The 18,051-nt window shown below is 44.9% G+C and overlaps 1 protein-coding gene across 1 annotated transcript in view; it reads left to right on the forward strand.

The window, feature by feature from the left end:
- The window catches only part of LOC306708490 (glutamate receptor ionotropic, kainate 5-like), a gene marked incomplete at both ends in the record, with an annotated part of 46,121 nt that extends 28,271 nt beyond the window's left edge, over window positions 1–17,850 (forward strand). Inside the window, 8 exon segments of the mRNA XM_079176332.1 lie at window positions 4,108–4,217; window positions 5,180–5,353; window positions 10,313–10,478; window positions 10,630–10,855; window positions 13,563–13,691; window positions 15,659–15,780; window positions 17,097–17,731; window positions 17,733–17,850. Of these exon segments, the coding sequence (XP_079032458.1) occupies window positions 4,108–4,217; window positions 5,180–5,353; window positions 10,313–10,478; window positions 10,630–10,855; window positions 13,563–13,691; window positions 15,659–15,780; window positions 17,097–17,731; window positions 17,733–17,850 (1,680 nt within the window).
- Between the last annotated feature and the right edge of the window lie 201 nt (window positions 17,851–18,051).

Here is an 18,051-nt window from a genome sequence, read left to right on the forward strand (position 1 = left end):
ACCTGAGAACGTGATGAAATCCCAAACAATAACTGTGCAAGACGCTCTCTGGAGTCGCTCCTCCACCCTCACACACTTTGGGTTTTTCTTTGTGAATTCAAAAAGGAAAACGCAATTCGTCAGAGAAATCGAGTCACACTGAGAACACTTTAAAAGGCAAAATCTAAGACGTGATTTCATTCTATTTCAGGACATTTTATCACATCTTACGTCCGTGAATGTGGCAGCTGGGTGGCCAACAAGCGGGAGTTCTTCTCCAACAGCGACGCACATTAATTCATTTCACTTGTGGATGAAACACACACCGGTACGTCTCCTCTGAGGCAGACTGACGATGTGCTGCAGTGTCGCTGCCTGCAGATACTGTACATCAGCAGCTCATCAGTATTCCCCTCCACCGCCCGTCCTCCATGTTTGATCCAGTCCCGCTGCCAGAGACTCAGTGTATTGACTCAGTGATCAGTCGGCTCTTTAATGTGTGTCCTCGGCCCCGACTTCATTCTCTTAAGTGTTTATTTAAGGATTAAGTTGACGGAGAGCACGTTGTTGCTCCGCAGAGCTGATTTACGTCGTCGCTGTCGCAGAGCTGACGGAGACATCTGTGGTCCTCGGTCCCCCCCCCCCCGCTGAGCATCTGCTGCTATCAAGAGCAGCACTGTTGACCATTATACACAGTAGATAAGCTGGCTAACGGGCCATGCCGACAATGGTGCACACACACACAAACACACACACACAGACACAAACACACACACACACACACACAGACACAGACTGGCAAACAAATTTACAATTCAATTTGTCTTTGCATTGGTTTTGTGTGATTCTGTTCAGAGATGAACTCTTTGGAAACCTGCAGGCTTGTATCAGTGATGAGCAGCCCTTCAGTGGGACTGAAAGCATGTTTTCTTTAAACAAGCCAGAAGCTGTAAAACGTCATTATCGTCAGATTTTCATCTTTCCGATGGTCTTGAACGCATCGTGTCCAACGAACGCTTCTGTCGGAAAAATAAACTTGAAATTGTGACATTTCATCAAAAACATTTTACTCTTCATGTCTCATTTAAAATCTAGTCCTGAAAAAAAGAGAGGAGGAGAGGAGAGGAGAGGAGGAGAGGAGAGGAGATGAGGGGAGAGGAGAGGAGAGAGGAGAGGAGAGGAGAGGAGAGGAGAGGAGAGGAGAGGAGAGGAGAGGAGAGAGGAGAGGAGAGGAGAGGGGAGGGGAGGAGAGGAGAGGAGGAGAGGAGAGAGGAAGTAGAGCTGGTAAAAATGTGAATAGTTTAACAGAACGTCGCTCGTTCTTGTGGCCACTTGGAAAACGTTATCTTATTAATTCCATAGATTTCTAATTTTTGTAAAAGAAATTATGAAAGAAATTCAACTTGTGTTTTTTTATGATTCATGTCATTCAAACACTAAAGACGTGTTCTAGTTCCTCTGCTTGTGATCGTGATGTTCTGTTCCTCAGAGGAAACAACCTGCAGCTTCAGAGCGATGAGGAAGATACTTTAAGTATTTAATGTTCTTGTGTTAAGTTAAGTTTGATTGACTTCAGCAAACACATCATGTCCTGTTAGTGTAACGCGGTAAAATACCTCAATTCATGTCTATTAGCAAACGAACTACCAGTAGAGCAACACAACAAGTGTGTATCTGATACTAACACAACTAAACACGCTGCTAACGACACTCTGCACGAGCATCACAGGAACAAAAAACATTCATTCAACTACTCCATGTCACAAAAGCACACACACACACACACACACACACACACACACACAGCATCCATCTGAATAGCTTGCGAGCACACTTAAAGAAGGTAATCGTTGTAATTGCTCAAGCTGCTGACTTGTGCACACACATTAGTGTGTATCAGGGCTCTGGCCCCGTGGTGCTGAGCAGTGAGAACGTCTGCTGTTCTCTGCTCATCACGCGTACGAGGAGCTGGAAGAATCCGCTGTGTTCACGGGAGAAGAACCCACGTCAGAGAAGTGAGACGGTTCATAATGCAGCTCATTGAGTACAAACGCCTCCGTTCATGCTCGCCGTCTGCAGAGGCTGAGGCGTGGAGGTCAGGGGCAGACCGGGGGGGCAGACCGGGGGGGCAGACCGGGGGGCAGACCGGGGGGCAGACCGGGGGGCGGTACTTGTTTGAGTAACGCCCCTTCCATCGTTATTTGAACCCAAACACAATCTTTTCCTAAACCTCAGGAGGTTTCTGGACAGTCGTAGGAAAAAATAACTAAATAACTTTTCACAAGATATTATCAGAGTTGTTGTAAGCACACATGGGTTTAGGTGTAAATACTGTTTTGTACAGCTTCCCTTACGTCTAACCTGACACACGTCTGAAATGTCCCGATGCATTGAACGCACCGCTCTGAAAGCACCTCAGGTGAGAAGGAGCTCTGAGGATCGTGGTCTTCTAGCTTTCTCCAACGCTGAGAAAGAAACAGCAGAGAAGCTCAGGAACTACACCACGGGGTCGGAGGATGTCGGGCTCGTTTCTACGTTCTAAACTTCTTCCTCTCCTTCTTCTTCCTCTGCTTTTTCTTCATCCTCTCCTTCTTCTTCCTCCTCTCCTTCTTCTTCCTCTCCTTCTTCTTCTTCCTCTGCTTCTTGTGCAAACAGTCTGCTGGTTGAACTCGTGTGCTGTTTGTTTGTATCGAGGGCGTCTTTGTGAGTTGATGTGCTGCAAATAAACTCAAGTTTAAATGAACGTAAATGTGTGAAACGCAAATTACATTCAGGGTTGTTCAGTAGTAGAAAATGTAGACAATAGTCAACATCAGCATAACTGGGTTTTTACATATTTACTGTAAATGACAGTTTAAATGTCTGCAGATCAAAGTGCTCCAGTCTGATCTCTGAATAATCACGTTTTTTACCTTCACAGTCATTTCATTCCATTTTAATATCAGAAATATCTCCTGAAGCAGCTTTATTGCCACATTCCCGACATCCTGTCTAATTCTGGTACAAATCGACTCACAACAGATTTCACTCGCACAGCTTCGCTTCTTCTTCATTTATTTATTGTTATGAGCCAAAACGGGCAAAAAAAGCAGAAAGAGAGTTGATTGCTTCAATTACAGCTCCAGTCATCTGCTGTAATTGGGTCCAATCTGGGAGTTCCTCGTTTCTCCTTCGCTGCCAAATCCTCTTTCAAGTAGACAGGAGGGGGGGGGGGGGGGGGGGGAACGGGTCGATGGGAAGCGTCTGGCCGGGAAAACATCAACCGACGGTCGTTAACACTTGAGGAACTCGTAACTTCAATTTTCCATTTTTATTTGAATTTGCAGATTTACGTGCCGACAAAATGTGCCGAGCTGAAGGACACGAGATGAAAAAATGAAATCTGTGTAATTCCACGAGTCGTTTTCCCAACAAAGAACCCGACTGTCAGAAAGTGAAGGTTGTGTTTGTAAGTCTGAGACGTTTGACAGCAGATGGTCATTATCACAATTCACTGCTGCCAGCTGGAGACACGAGAACGTCCACCGACGTTAAACTTTATGGTTTGAATTTAAAGTTTGTCTTGTTGATGAGTGAAAGTGTAAATTCAGTCCTCACCAGTCCTCACTGACAAACTGAATTCTGGACATTTGCATCAATCTGCTGAATCGTTTGAGTCACTGTGTGTGTTACGCTTTTTTTGTTTAGTTTAGATTTTTTTATTTGAATACTTAAACAACAGCTTAACACCAGATAATAGGGAAAATAAAAGAGGTGACAGCGCTACGCATCAGCTCAGAGGATTTGGGAGTTTTCCTTTTGATTTCAACACAATCAGCAGATTCTATGTCTTGAGCACCATCTAGTGGCCATTCTGAGAACTGAAACGTAACATATTGACTTTCAGCTGAAGCTGTTTTTGAGCGTTAAAAGAAAGTAAAAAATTAGATTTTGATTGTCATTCATCAATATTTAACGTTGCAGAGAAACACTTTCTGATACTTAACATTTGAAACTCAGCTTTGTTGTAACTCCAGGCCGTCTTCTCTGACGCTCACAGACTCACCAGGTGTAAAACACGCTGCAGCTGCTGATTCATTCTGAGTGACACATCATTAACGGAGGGATTTTGTTTGTGTGTGTTTTCAGGGCCGTAAACCAGGTTACTTCTCCTTCCTGGACCCGTTCTCACCGGCTGTCTGGCTCTTCATGCTGCTGGCCTACCTCGCCGTCAGCTGCGTCCTCTTCCTCGCTGCCAGGTAACCCGCCTGCCTCGTGTGTGTGTGTGTGTGTGTGTGTGTGTGTGTGTGTGTGTGTGTGTGTGTGTGTGTGTGTGTGTGTGTTGACTAAAGTATATTCTATTTATAAAGACTCAACACGAGCTGTCCACACCTATAAATAACAGAAAATCACAGTTTTTATTTGTGTGTGCTGAGTGTTGGGTGTTGGAGGAGAGGCGGAGGGTTTGTTTGAAGTGTTGTGTGACACTAAGTACGTTTTTGTCTTTGTAACAAAACTATTGACTAATTTATTTGATTTGACCTTTATTTAACCAGAGAAGTCGGTTGAGAACCAGTCGTCATTTAAAGTGATGACCAGGCCAACGAGGCAGCAACAGGAAGTCGTTACAAACGCACCAAACACAAGATAACGACGTCATGATATCTACAGTATATAAAAACAAACAAACTCAGAAACAGTTGCAATCGTTTGTCAACTGTTTTACACTCCAGGCAAGAATCTAAACGCTGTTCCATGTTTCTGTTCTTTCCTTTTGTTCATAATAACAATAACTAAATGTTTCCTTCATAGAGAGCTTCTCAGAGGACCTAATGACGCTTTACCTCCGTTAAAATGAGCATAAAGTATAAATCGATCCGCCTCTTTCACCTTGTTTTCTGTTTCCTACCTCAACAATCCAATCGTCTGTCATAAAGACAATAAAGTCTTTATATTGTCTTTTCAAAGCATCGTTTAATCATCTTAATAGCACACGTACCAGCGGAGTAAACGTGCTTCATGTAAAACATAACGGTGCAGTCGCTTTAACAATAACGGTGTTGTGCTGTTATCTGGAGGGTAAAAGATGTTAAAATCATTATAGAGTGCGTTGTGTTCTGGAGTGAGGTTTGTTGCTGCTCATAAGAACGTGTTTCATTTCATAGTGTGAGATCAGGTGGTTCACGTGTGTGTGTGTGTGTGTGTGTGTGTGTGTCTCCAGGCTCAGCCCCTACGAGTGGTACAACCCTCACCCGTGCCTGCGGGAGCGGCGGGACGTCCTGGAGAACCAGTACACGCTGGGCAACAGCCTGTGGTTCCCGGTGGGCGGCTTCATGCAGCAGGGCTCAGAGATCATGCCCCGAGCGCTGTCCACCCGCTGCGTCAGCGGAGTCTGGTGCGTACAGCTCAGTGCACTCAGTGACCGTTACTGTAGATGTGTGTACGTGATGTTTAACTCGTGGATCTCTGGTTTCTCTGAACGCTGACTGGTTGTTGGTTGAGCACGTCCATGAATATGAATATGTCAGAGAGACGTAACGTATCTTTAAACCTTGTGCCGACTGTTCTGTACGATGTTCCTGCTCCGCTTGGATGGAGACCGACACAGTTTGTGGTTGAGATGACAAACAAAGCGCCGATCGGAGCTGGATGTGATGAGTCCACCTGATCTCGTGGGAAGGCGTAGAAATAGAACGTTTCAGGTGTCATTTGATGCCACGTTGTTACGGTGAAGCGGCCCAACGTGTCGTCATACAACAGTTTGTTTAATATCTTACAGAAAAGTTACGTCTTTTCTACGAAAATCCAGCAACGTTCGTGTCTTTTTCAAAATAAACTTCAGTCTTCACAGGAAGCTACTCGTGGTTTGGGTTTTAAATAACGACAGAAGTACCGTTATTTAAGTACGCAAATAAACGTTCACTTCTGGTTTCACGCGGGGAACGAGCAGCTGGAAGATCGCTGTCTGTTGACCGTCCATACTGCGGTCTTTATACTTCCTTTCTTATGATCACATGGAGAACAGAAGATAAACATTTTCTGGGATATCTACAAATTACGGCACTTTTTTTCCTGTGAGTTCAGCTACAAATGCTGGATGAGCCCAACAGTACAATAACACTTTGGGACAGGAACACAGGCCTCCTGGGTGAAAGTCCTGTGTTCCTTTGACTCATACGTAGTTCTCTGAGTGAAGCATATTGAGGACGCGTTTACATTTCAGTCAGAGCCGACTACGTGTCGCCAAACGCTAAACGATCTACAAATGGTCGTGACATTTAAACGACATTTAGTGGAATCAGATAAATACGTGACGACTGAAGAGTCCTGAGAACAGACGGCGTTTGGAAAGTCGCTTCAGAGGCTTTGACAGGAAGTTAAGATGCCGTTTCTAAGACTGAAATAAAACAAACAGGTTTTAACTGGAACTTCTTTTAATACACTTCCTGAAACCTTCTTTCACATGAAAGATTTAAATATTTAATGTTTCGTCTGAAAACGTTGTGTTTTTATCTACTTTTAATAGAATGTGGTTGTCCCTGATTCTTTATTTTACTTGTATTTTATTCTTCATGTCGCTCTTTGCTGTTCCGTGGGAAACACTGAATGATGTTGTCTCTCTCCTCCTTCAGTGAACATGAGCTGAAGGTGAACAGATGGTTCCGTGTCTCTCATGTGGAAATGATGATGTCGTTTCTCTTCCTGTTTCGTTCCCGCTCCTCTAATGTCCTCCGTCCTCCGAGCAGCATCTGACCCCCGTTTCTCTGCACAGATTTCCCAGCAGCTTATAAATGTGATAAACTTCTAAAGTCGTTGGTGCCGAGCTGTGTGGCTTCGTGTTTCACATATTCATGGTTAGATGACGTCTGTCTGCTTTTTTTGGGTTATTTCCCAAAACTCTCAACAAACCATAACATGGAAATAGATTTTAGATATAAATATATATTATTAAACCCAAGCTGATTCTTATTATTCTTATTTATTATTAGAAACTATATTCCCAAAGTGTATTTACAGATCATGGGTGACGTTGCTTTAATAATGAGTAAACAGCTCTGTGGCTGTTATCAGTGGTTTACGTTTAGAAATCATTTATTTTTCTTTTATCTATTCATTTATTTTAATTTTCTTTAATCTATTTCTTTTTTATTGTAGTGACTGTATTTTAGTAGATATTTCTTATTTTGTCCCCATGTTGTCCTCCAGCTGTTGCTGAAGCTTTCCACTCAAACAGGCTCCTTTAAACATCACGAGCTGTTTCCTCATCGAGAAACATTAACTCCAACAAACCAAACCTCCGTCCTCCTGCTGGCTGTGGAGACTGAAGTTACAATTAGTCCTCCAATTTGTCCTCTCCTGTCCCCTCCTCCTCCTCCTGTTTCCTCCTCTCCTCACCTCCCTTATTCCCAGTAGCTGCAGTCAGACAGATGGTGGAATGATGCTGGAGGACTGGAGCGGCCATCAGCATTAATTCTCTGACAGCTCGCAGCCTCGCCGGGCACTCAGCCCCAAACACGCTCAATGTGGCTCAGATTCCAACATACTGATCTCTGTCTGTCTGTCTGTCTGTCTGTCTGTCTGTCTGTCTGACTGTCTGACTGTCTGTCTGTCTGTCTGACTGACTGTCTGTCTGTCTGTCTGTCTGTCTGTCTGTCTGTCTGTCTGACTGTCTGTCTGACTGACTGTCTGTCTGACTGTCTGTCTGTCTGTCTGTCTGACTGTCTGACTGTCTGTCTGTCTGACTGACTGACTGACTGACTGACTGTCCGTCTGTCTCTCTGTCTGACTGTCTGACTGTCTGACTGTCTGTCTGTCTGACTGACTGTCTGACTGACTGTCTGTCTGACTGTCTGTCTGTCTGACTGTCTGTCTGACTGTCTGTCTGTCTGACTGACTGTCTGACTGACTGTCTGTCTGACTGTCTGTCTGTCTGACTGACTGTCTGACTGTCTGTCTGACTGACTGTCTGTCTGACTGACTGTCTGTCTAACTGACTGTCTGTCTGACTGTCTGTCTGACTGTCTGTCTGACTGTCTGTCTGACTGACTGTCTGTCTGACTGTCTGTCTGTCTGACTGACTGTCTGACTGTCTGTCTGTCTGTCTGACTGACTGTCTGTCTGTCTGTCTGACTGACTGTCTGACTGTCTGACTGTCTGTCTGACTGACTGTCTGTCTGACTGTCTGTCTGTCTGACTGTCTGTCTGACTGTCTGTCTGACTGACTGTCTGTCTGACTGTCTGTCTGACTGACTGTCTGTCTGACTGTCTGTCTGTCTGACTGACTGTCTGACTGTCTGTCTGTCTGACTGACTGACTGTCTGTCTGTCTGACTTGCTCATTGGTTGAAGAGGTCAAAGCTCCAGTGAGTCTTATTTGGTTGATAAATAGAAGAAGTGATGCTTCTATTCTATCTAGATTTAAGTTGTAATGAATAAATACTTTTTGTATTGCAACAATAAACAGTTATGTTTAAAATAAAGACCTCTTCAAACCTGCATCACAGGTTACTGGAAGTTATAAGTTCAGAAGTCAGAAATGTTGGCTTTGTACGTTTCTGCAACCGGTTGTGTTGACTGTCTTCTTTCACGCTTTCACAGCAGCAGTTAAAATATTTATTGTATATTATATATATTTAATGAAATCAAAATCAAAACAAAAAAAGCAATGTGTGTTGAAGTAATATTCTATGAATGATTTAAGCCACTATAATTGAATCAAAAATCTTCCTCAGATTGGACTGCTCAGTGCGTGTTGAGGAAGTCCCAGATATCAGGAAACTCAACTCCTTCATGTCTGGTTCATAACAGTCCGGAGCAGCTCCGTGAATTTCATCGAGCTGTATTCACTGTGTCTACACGTCGGCTGTTTACTACAGCTGTATGAACACAAAATAAACAGATTTGGCTGTGATTTAACTGCAATAAACAGACAAAAAGGGACTCAAATGCTCTCATTGGTTGAGACGCGTGTTGACGCCCATCCCGAGCCAATCCTGATCTACATCCCGCCCCTCCTGTGACCCACGGTCTGTCTGGATGTGTGTTCAGAACCACTGAGCAACGGACTTTCAAAATAATAATGATAAAAACTGCGTTAACGTGTGATAAAATAATTGTCGCGTTAATTAATTAATGCCTTAACGCGATAATAACGCGTTAACTTGCCCAGCACTGAATGTAACATAACGGCATTCCATTCCAATGTAACGTAACGACGTAACATAACGACGTAACGTAACAACGTAACGACGTAACAACGTAACGACGTAACAACGTAACGACGTAACGACGTAACAACGTAACGACGTAACGTAACAACGTAACGACGTAACGTAACAACGTAACAACGTAACGACATAACGTAACGACGTAATGTAACGACGTAGTAACAACTTAACAACGTAAAGCTGTAACATAACGGCGCAACGCAACGACATAACTTAACGTATATAAAATAACATTATATAACAAGCATAAAGTCAGTGTTCACTTTCGGTTTCGGACATGAATAGCTGTCACCTTATACGCCTTTAAATGGCTTTAATCAATATATTACATCACTTGTTCTGTTTATCACTCGTTGAACTACTACTTCCACTAATACTGCTACTACTACTACTACTACTACTATTACTACTACTACTACTACTACTACTACTATTACTACTACTAATACTACTACTATTACTATTACTACTACTACTACTATTACTACTACTAATACTACTACTATTACTATTACTACTACTACTACTATTACTACTACTAATACTACTACTACTACTTGCTCTTACCGAATGCAAAAAGAGAAAAGGTTGAGCATGTCCTTTGTTTGCAGGAATGTACGATGCCAAAACATTGTTCCTGCCGACTGGGCTGTCCAGCCAATCACAATTGAGAATTCTCCGGGAATACAATAATGACGAAACCACCAGAAGCCAAACTCTACTTTGTCTTCTTTAAACCTTTTTTTTTGCTTAACCCCTTTGTGTCTAATGGCCCACCCTCCTCACTCCTATCTCATCCCTCCTTCCCTCCGTCATCTTCTCCTCCTCCTTCCTTCTCTGTTTGCCTCCATCTCCCTCGGCTCCCTTCATAATTCCCTTGCTCATCACTTCTGTCTCGTTTCCTCTGCAGTGGAGGTGTCCTGCTCCTCTCTGCTGCAGCCCGAGTTCATGTTCAGGTTGATGATTTTTACCTGAAAACCCTGACGTTTCCTGCAGAGCTCTCCATCTGTCTCCCTCCTGCTTACCTCTCGCAGCTCCTTCATGAAGAGACAGAGAAAGAAATGAGTGTCTGAAAGTTTCTCAGGGTAAATAAAGGTGAAAGCTGATCTTCTTCTCTGCTCCTCTCAGGTGGGCGTTCACCCTCATCATCATCTCGTCCTACACGGCCAACCTGGCGGCGTTCCTCACCGTGCAGAGGATGGAGGCTCCCATCGAGTCTCCGGACGATCTGGCCGACCAAACCAACATCCAGTACGGCACCATCCACGGAGGGTCCACCATGACCTTCTTCATGGTGAGACACTCTCTGGGTTTAGTTTGAGTTGGGATGGCCGACCATCGATCTTGGAACTCAGCAACTTCTTCTGATAGCAACAGGAAAGTTATTCTAATGTTGAAAACCCCTTTCTCTTCCTCTCCTCCTCCTCCTCCTCCTCCTCCTCCAGAACTCGCGGTACCAGACGTACCAGCGGATGTGGAACTACATGAACTCCAAGCAGCCCAGCGTGTTTGTGAAGAGCACCGAGGAAGGCATCGCCCGCGTCCTCAACTCCAAGTACGCCTTCCTGATGGAGAGCACCATGAACGAGTACTACCGCAGCCTCAACTGCAACCTCACGCAGATCGGAGGACTGCTGGACACCAAAGGATACGGCATCGGCATGCCTCTGGGTGCGTTAACAAGAATCCAAACTGGTGTTCTGCAACATGTTTCCACAGTTTGGGGAATTTAGAGCTTTCATAGAGTAAGGAAAATGAAAAGAAGTCGGTAACGGTGACTACGTTTACGTGCACCAGATATTCTCTCTTTTGCTCTTATTCCGAAAAAGACAATATTTATAATAAGTTGTTTATAAATTAATATTCCACTAACATTCAGGTTTATATGCAGCCATGCGTATTTGGAGGACTCGTTGGACCGTGTGAACTTCAAACACCTTCAATAAGTTGGCGTTGAGATATTTGTTCATATCCAAAAACATATTAAAATGTAAGTTCTTCACAATGTCTAAAAGACGGTAATGTGGGCTTTTCTGTTTGGGCATCAAAGGTCCATACTGAGACCCACGTTCACAATGAGCTGTATTCATGTCCAGAGAATAATCCCAAATGCTCCCAAAGCCGTGTTTTAATCACAAAACGCTCCGTTCGGAATAAGGCCTGATTCAGAATATCCAAACATGTTTGTGTTACACATGTCAAATTCGGGAAATTTTCATATTCTGAATAACAGTGGAATCTGCGTGTGCACGTAGACGTGGTCATCGGTCACATCGGTATCAAGCTTCATTTTGGGAATTTTTCCATTTTTGTTGTAAACTCAGATTTTGTGACCTTCTCAGGTTTGCAGGTCCCCAGATGAATGTTTCAATCATTCCTGAAACCAGAGAACCAGCACCAACCTGCCTGTGTGTGTGTGTGTGTGTGTGTGTGTGTGTGTGTGTGTGTGTGTGTGTGTGTGTGTGTGTGTGTGTGTGTGTGAGGTGTGATTGTGGTTAGTCTGCTGTCACATCACATATTGTTTGTGATATATTGAGGCCGCCTCACGTTTTGTCCGGCTCCTCGTGCGTCGGTTCTGTTAACCAGGTCGTGTTCTTTGTGCAGCTGCTGCTCGTTGGTAAATTAAAGTCATCCCGATTCCAATTTCGGCCTCGGTCTGCTTTCTCCGCCGGTGTCTGGCCTCGCCTCGTCATCCGCCTCAGACTGCTTCGCACATAGATTAGCATCGCTGACGGTGGAGGAAGGAACAGACGTGGAGAGTAGAGAACAGCGGGGAAGACGGAGACAGAAGAAGAAGGAAAGATGAGGAGTATTTGGGAGCCCAGCCTGCCAGTCAACCTGCCTGTTAAGTGATGAAAATAAAAGCAGCAGAGCGGCCCCGGTGGCCCCGGTGGCCCCGGTAGACGCCGTCTCCCATGCTTACTGCGCTGACTGACAGAGAGCGATTAGCATCGGCTTCAAAAGAGAAAATGAGAACTCGCGGCTGCTTTAAAGTCATTCTGGTGTTCGTGTTGTGGGAGTTTAAAGTTCAATCTCTTTTTTCCGTTTCCAGCAGACCGTGAACGTGAGTCTTTTTTAACCGTCGTCGTTCCCTGAGGTGCTAATTAGTGGAGCCCTGAAGGCGAAGGAGTCATTTTAACTCAAACTATTATTATTATAACGATTCTCTTCTGTCCTTAAAAAAAGTGCTTCTCTCAACCCAAACCACGTTTCCCTAAAACCTAAACACAACTAAACCAAAATCAGTTTTTCAACAGAGAATATATAGTCAGTTAAATTCACGTGTGACTTTAATTCGATGCCTCTTCTCAGGAAACAGACCTTAGAAACAAACCAAGCTTAATAAACGTGTACGAGTTTAGTTACAACAGATAATAAAGCGATAATTAAACAACAAGCAAGAAAAACGCAGGACATTGACGTCAAGCATTTATAGAAGCAACGTATTTACTCTTTTTAATGGAACAAGAAAGAAGATGGATGAGCGTAAAGAAACGTGACCACTGGGCTGAGTCGTCTTCAGGACTTCAGGACAGTTGTTCTGAAATAAATGAACTAAATCTGGGACCAGAGTTCCTGACTTTCACTATTTTAATATCCGGAGACGCTTCATTATTTCGAAAAAATAGATAATTCACATACGTGACTTGGTCCGGTGATGTCAGGCTACTAATAATGAACAACTGTCAGTCGGGATGTAACGCCGTCTGATATATCGTTGTGCAGTCACAGCATTTTAAACACAACAGAAGAAGAAATACATCTATAGAGAGGTGAAGGCCCGCCCCTTTCAAGGCCAAAAAAAAAACCAAGATGGCGACGGCCAAATCGTCCAACTCGAGGCTTCAAAACGTCCACAAGCCTACGGGTGACGTCACGACGACTACGTCCACTTCTTGAATCCAGTCTGTGGTCTCAGCGTCACTCCTCTTCCCAGTCGAGCGTGTGATTGGTTGTCGTAGGCTCCAAAGTGGACACAGAGCCAATCAAACGTGAGCTCACGGTTTCACGGGCTCAATGAGTCGTAAACTGATTTTCTGTGAGACGGGCTGACGTCACCCTTCTGCTGCTGAACTGATTTCATGTAACCAGTCGATGTTCCCATTAAAAGGTCTTTATTTCATTTTGAATACAGCCGACCTCAGCTGCACAAAACCAGATTGTAATTCAAAGCTGCAGCTGGTGCTTCGGTCTCTTCTCAGTTTATCAGCTCCCCAGAAGCAAAATGTCAGCACAGAAATAAAGCGTGTGCATCGAGCCCGTTAGTGCAGCTCAACACGTGTTTAATAAAGGAGAGGTGAGCGGCTGAGCTGTGGCTTTCACTTCCTTTATTCCTCAATAAAAACTGAGCTGAATGACTTTCTTGTTTTGTCCTCAGGCTCTCCGTACAGAGACGAGATCACTCTGGGGATCTTACAGCTGCAGGAGAGCAACAGGCTGGAGATCCTGAAGAGACACTGGTGGGAGGGGGGCCAGTGTCTCAAAGAGGAGGACCACCGGGCCAAAGGTGGGTGTCACGGCTCAGATGTTCTTCACAGCTGATGCCAGAAGAAACGATCGGACTGTTCCGTTAACAGTTACGGAAACATTTCCTGGTCTTCCTGGATTTATTCACCTGGATGGACGAACCCAGACGCTGAAACTCGGTTCCAAACGGGAACCGGTTCTAAATGAACCGGTTCTTCAGAAGTTCTGGAGTGAGATGTATTATAAAGATTTTGGAACTTCTTGTGTTGCTGCTCAAAGAAAGACTATGATTTTACATACAAAAATAATAATTTTCTTAATTAAAAAAAACGTTTTTCACAAAATAATCAAAAAGTATCGATAAGGAACCAAACCGATGAGCATAAAAAACAAAAAGCAGAGTTCTGATGATTATTTGAGTTAATGATCGGCTCACAGACACTCAGTGGATTCTGGGTGAATGAGTGAGTCACAAAGGAAAGCGTCTGAACCGTTAAATAAAAAGAGAATCAAAGTAAAAGTGTTCAGAGAAAGAAAACAATGACTTTTGTTATCAGATCGTCCAACGGATCCTCATACAAAAGTTCATTTTAGGTTCATTTTCCAACAAAAGTCCAACAACTCGTGTCAATTTCCGCATGCAGCCTTTTCAAAATAGACTTCCGTCATTACAGGAAACAACTGAGTTAGTGCTGTTACGAAAGTACGGACCTGACTAATAAATCAAATTCCGATGTTTATACTTCCTTGTTAGCGATTATGTGGAATATATATGAATTCATTTAATGAGCTGTATATAAATTACGGGCATTAAATATTCGTAGGTGAAGATACGAACGCTGCATGAGAACATCCTGAACCGACCGTCCAAAAACCCAAATAATGAATTTACAATGACAGAAAATGAAGTGATTCACAGAATTGTTGTCATCTTCTGGTGTTCGTGAATGTTTGTGAAAGATTTCAAGGCGATTGTTTTATGTTTTCATAAAGTGTGAAATAAGACGTAAAACATAGAAACAGCCTCTCAGCCGACTTCATTTCATCCTCCGATAGAGAATCTACTTTTTCTGTCTTTTCTCCGCATCGATTGACGACCGAGTTTCTCCTTCAACGTTTCTATTATTGACCCACGAACATGTTTATCCCCGATGTTTATCCCCGATGTTTATCCCCGATGTTTATCCCCGATGTTTATCCCCGATGTGTCCCGATGCAACGAGACGAGACGCTTTCTGTCCATCGACTTTCTCACTTTAGGAGCCAATCATAGAGGGAATGTGAGTCCCTGTCTGAGTATTGATCAGCTGTTCCAACAGCTTCCTTCATCCCAGAGCACAGCAACGTAACGTCACAACGTCGCCTCTGTGTGTCTGTGTGTGTGTGTGTGTGTGTCTGTGTGTGTGTGTGTGTGTGTGTCTGTGTGTGTGTGTGTGTGTGCGTGTGTCTGTGTGTGTGTGTGTGTGTGTGTGTGTCTGTGTGTGTGTGTGTGTGTGTGTCTGTGTGTGTGTGTGTGTGTGTGTGTCTGTGTGTGTGTCTGTGTGTGTGTGTGTGTGTGTGTGTGTGTGTGTGTGTGTGTGAAGACTGAGAAAATCAAGCCACTAAGATCCCGTTAAGACCCATTAAAACTAATCAAGTGTCTCTTTGTTGCTGATTGTGCAGTATAAAGTGTGTGTGTGTGTGTGTGTGTGTGTGTGTGTGTGTGTGTGTGTGTGTAGTTCTGATGCTATTTAAATACTATTATCTCGAAAATAGAACTAAAAATAACCACATAACTATCTTTAACTAACTGATGATGATGAGGACGTTGTTCTCGCTCCACTGGAGCTCAGAGCTCCGTTCATGTTCACACATCACCAGTTTGACCTTTGACCCACAGAATGAACTGCTTCACAATTCTCCCGTTTCCTTCTCTTATGCTGGTCGGATGCTGTGGTGCTGCCTGTGCTGCTCGTCATGAACTGAAGGTGTTTTCTCTCTGCTCTTCGTCGTCTCCGTGGGTTTCAGGTCTCGGCATGGAGAACATCGGCGGGATCTTCGTGGTCCTGATTTGCGGCCTCATCATCGCCGTCTTCGTGGCCATCATGGAGTTCCTGTGGTCGACGCGCCGCACCGCCGAGTCCGACGAGGTAAACCTTCATCATCACCACCCTCCTCCTCCTCCTCCTCCTCTTCCTCTCTCGTCCTCCTCCTCCTGCCCCGCCCCCGGCCTCAACCTCAGCTCAAACGCCTCAGTAGGTCATCCGCCTGTGTGTGTGTGTGTGTGTGTGTGTGTGTGTGTGTGTGTGTGTGTGTGTGTGTGAGCAGCTGATAATCAGAATGTGCTTTATTCAGATTTTCATGCCGTAACATTTGAACGTCTTTCAGCAGCAAACAAACAAAGAGAAGAAATCCTTGATTGTTGTCTGAAGTTCTAATGAATGAGTTCTAAAACCGTGTTTCCATTCAACTTCTCCCTCAGTTACATTTGGAGGAACCGTATTTTCTTTCACGCAAAAGTACGAAATTTGACCTGAGTGTTCGTTGTTTGCTTTTATTAATGTTGCTTAATTCACTTCACTTCAAGCAAACACTGAGCACTCAGGCCTCATCAGAGGCGTTCAGGGCGCTCTGTGAAATACTGATGTGAGGCGCTGAACCAGCTTCTGACCTCAGAGCCACATGTTCTCACATTATAATGATAAAAAGTTATTATACACTAGATCCTTGCAAAACAAATGTCAGTGAGTGAACAGCAATCATGATGTAATGTAATATATGAACTCATATGTTATTGTTGTAAAGCACTATAAGCAGGTTATGATGCATTATAGACAATTTACTGCAAATCACCCGTTCTAAAAAAGTAATCATTTAATTTAAATCATTATTCTATATTCTATGTTCTGATGTTTTGACAAATAAAAGAGAACATTGCATCAGTTATTATTATTAAGGATGTTAAAAATGCTCAAACATCCTTAAATCATTCAGAACGTTTGGTACAAAGGTCACAGGAAGTCAATCAGCAACACATGGATCAGCTGAAACAATCCTTTCAGTTCCAGCCTGAAGGGAAGATGAGACTTTCTGTGTTCAGTCTCCTCCCGTCTCCTCTGCACAAACAGCTTCTGACTTTGATTTGCTCTTCGTTTCTCCGTCTTTGACTTTCTGTCCCGATTAAAGGACGAATTCTCCCAAACAGACGGAGACAAACCCTGCAGAGTCCATCGGGTTCACTCTCACATCAACACACACACATAGAATGAGTTATGTATCAATGTTAAACGATTCAGAACATTTAAAAAGTATTTCTTTTTTGAAAACATTTTTAAAAAGTTGCATTAGACAATAAATGAGCGACTCAGAATCTGGTTTTGTTTGTATGAATGAATGAATGAATGAATGAATGAATGAATATATAATGTGTTGTTAAGTGACAGGAAGGTTTCTCTTTGTCTCTCAGGTCTCTGTTTGTCAGGAGATGCTGACGGAGTTTCGAAACGCCGTCTCCTGTAAGAAGAGTTCTCGCTCCCGGCGCCGCCGTCCTCTGAGCAGCGCCGGGGGCGGAGTCCTGCGTCACCCGTCGCGCCTGGCTCTGGCCACGCCGCGCCCCATCCGCCTGGTTCGGGAGATGCGCCTCAGCAACGGGAAACTCTACAGCGGCGCCGGCTCGCTGACGGGCGGCCTCGGGGGAGGTATGGGAGGGGTCCCTAACTTGGGGCCGGGGCCACAGAGGCTGCTGGAGGACCCGCTGGGCTCCAACGCCACCACCAGCACGCCTCCTCCGGTGTCGGCCCTGGTGGCTCCTCCCGCCCCGCTGCGCAGCTTCCTGCAGGGCTGCAGCCACGTGCGAATCTGCCAGGAGTGCCGGCGGATCCAAAGCTTGAGGCCGACCACGCTCACGCCTCCCCCGCCTCCTCCCCCGTCCTCGTCCTCCTCCGCCTCCTCCTGCTCCCGGATTCCTCCCCCCGGAGGTCACCACCTCCGCCACAACCCCCACCACCACCTCCACTACCACCACGGCTCCATGTCGCTGCCCCGCCTCCCGCCGCCGCCTCCTCCGATCCCGGCGGACAGAGCCGACAGTGACGGGGGCGGCGGGGGGGGCGGCGAGTCCGTGGCTGAGCAACAACAGACCGCCGCCGCCGCCGAGGCCGCTGCCGCCCCCAAAGACGCCGACGCGCCCGCTGACAGACTTACTGACGGGGCACAACTAGAGCAGAGGGACGCTGTGTGGGCCGTCATCAGAGGGGTCAAAGGTCACGGTTTCAAACCATCTTTTGGGCCCCAGTGACACATCTCGATCAGTCCAAACTGGCCTAACAGGAGGTGTGGACGGAAGAAACCATTTCGACCCATTTGAAGGGTCGGTCATAAAAACAAAAGCCACTTTGGCTCCGTGGATCATACCAGTAACC

This window comes from Pholis gunnellus (genome assembly GCF_910591455.1).
Source record: "Pholis gunnellus genome assembly, chromosome: 16".
Classification (NCBI taxonomy): domain Eukaryota; kingdom Metazoa; phylum Chordata; class Actinopteri; order Perciformes; family Pholidae; genus Pholis; species Pholis gunnellus.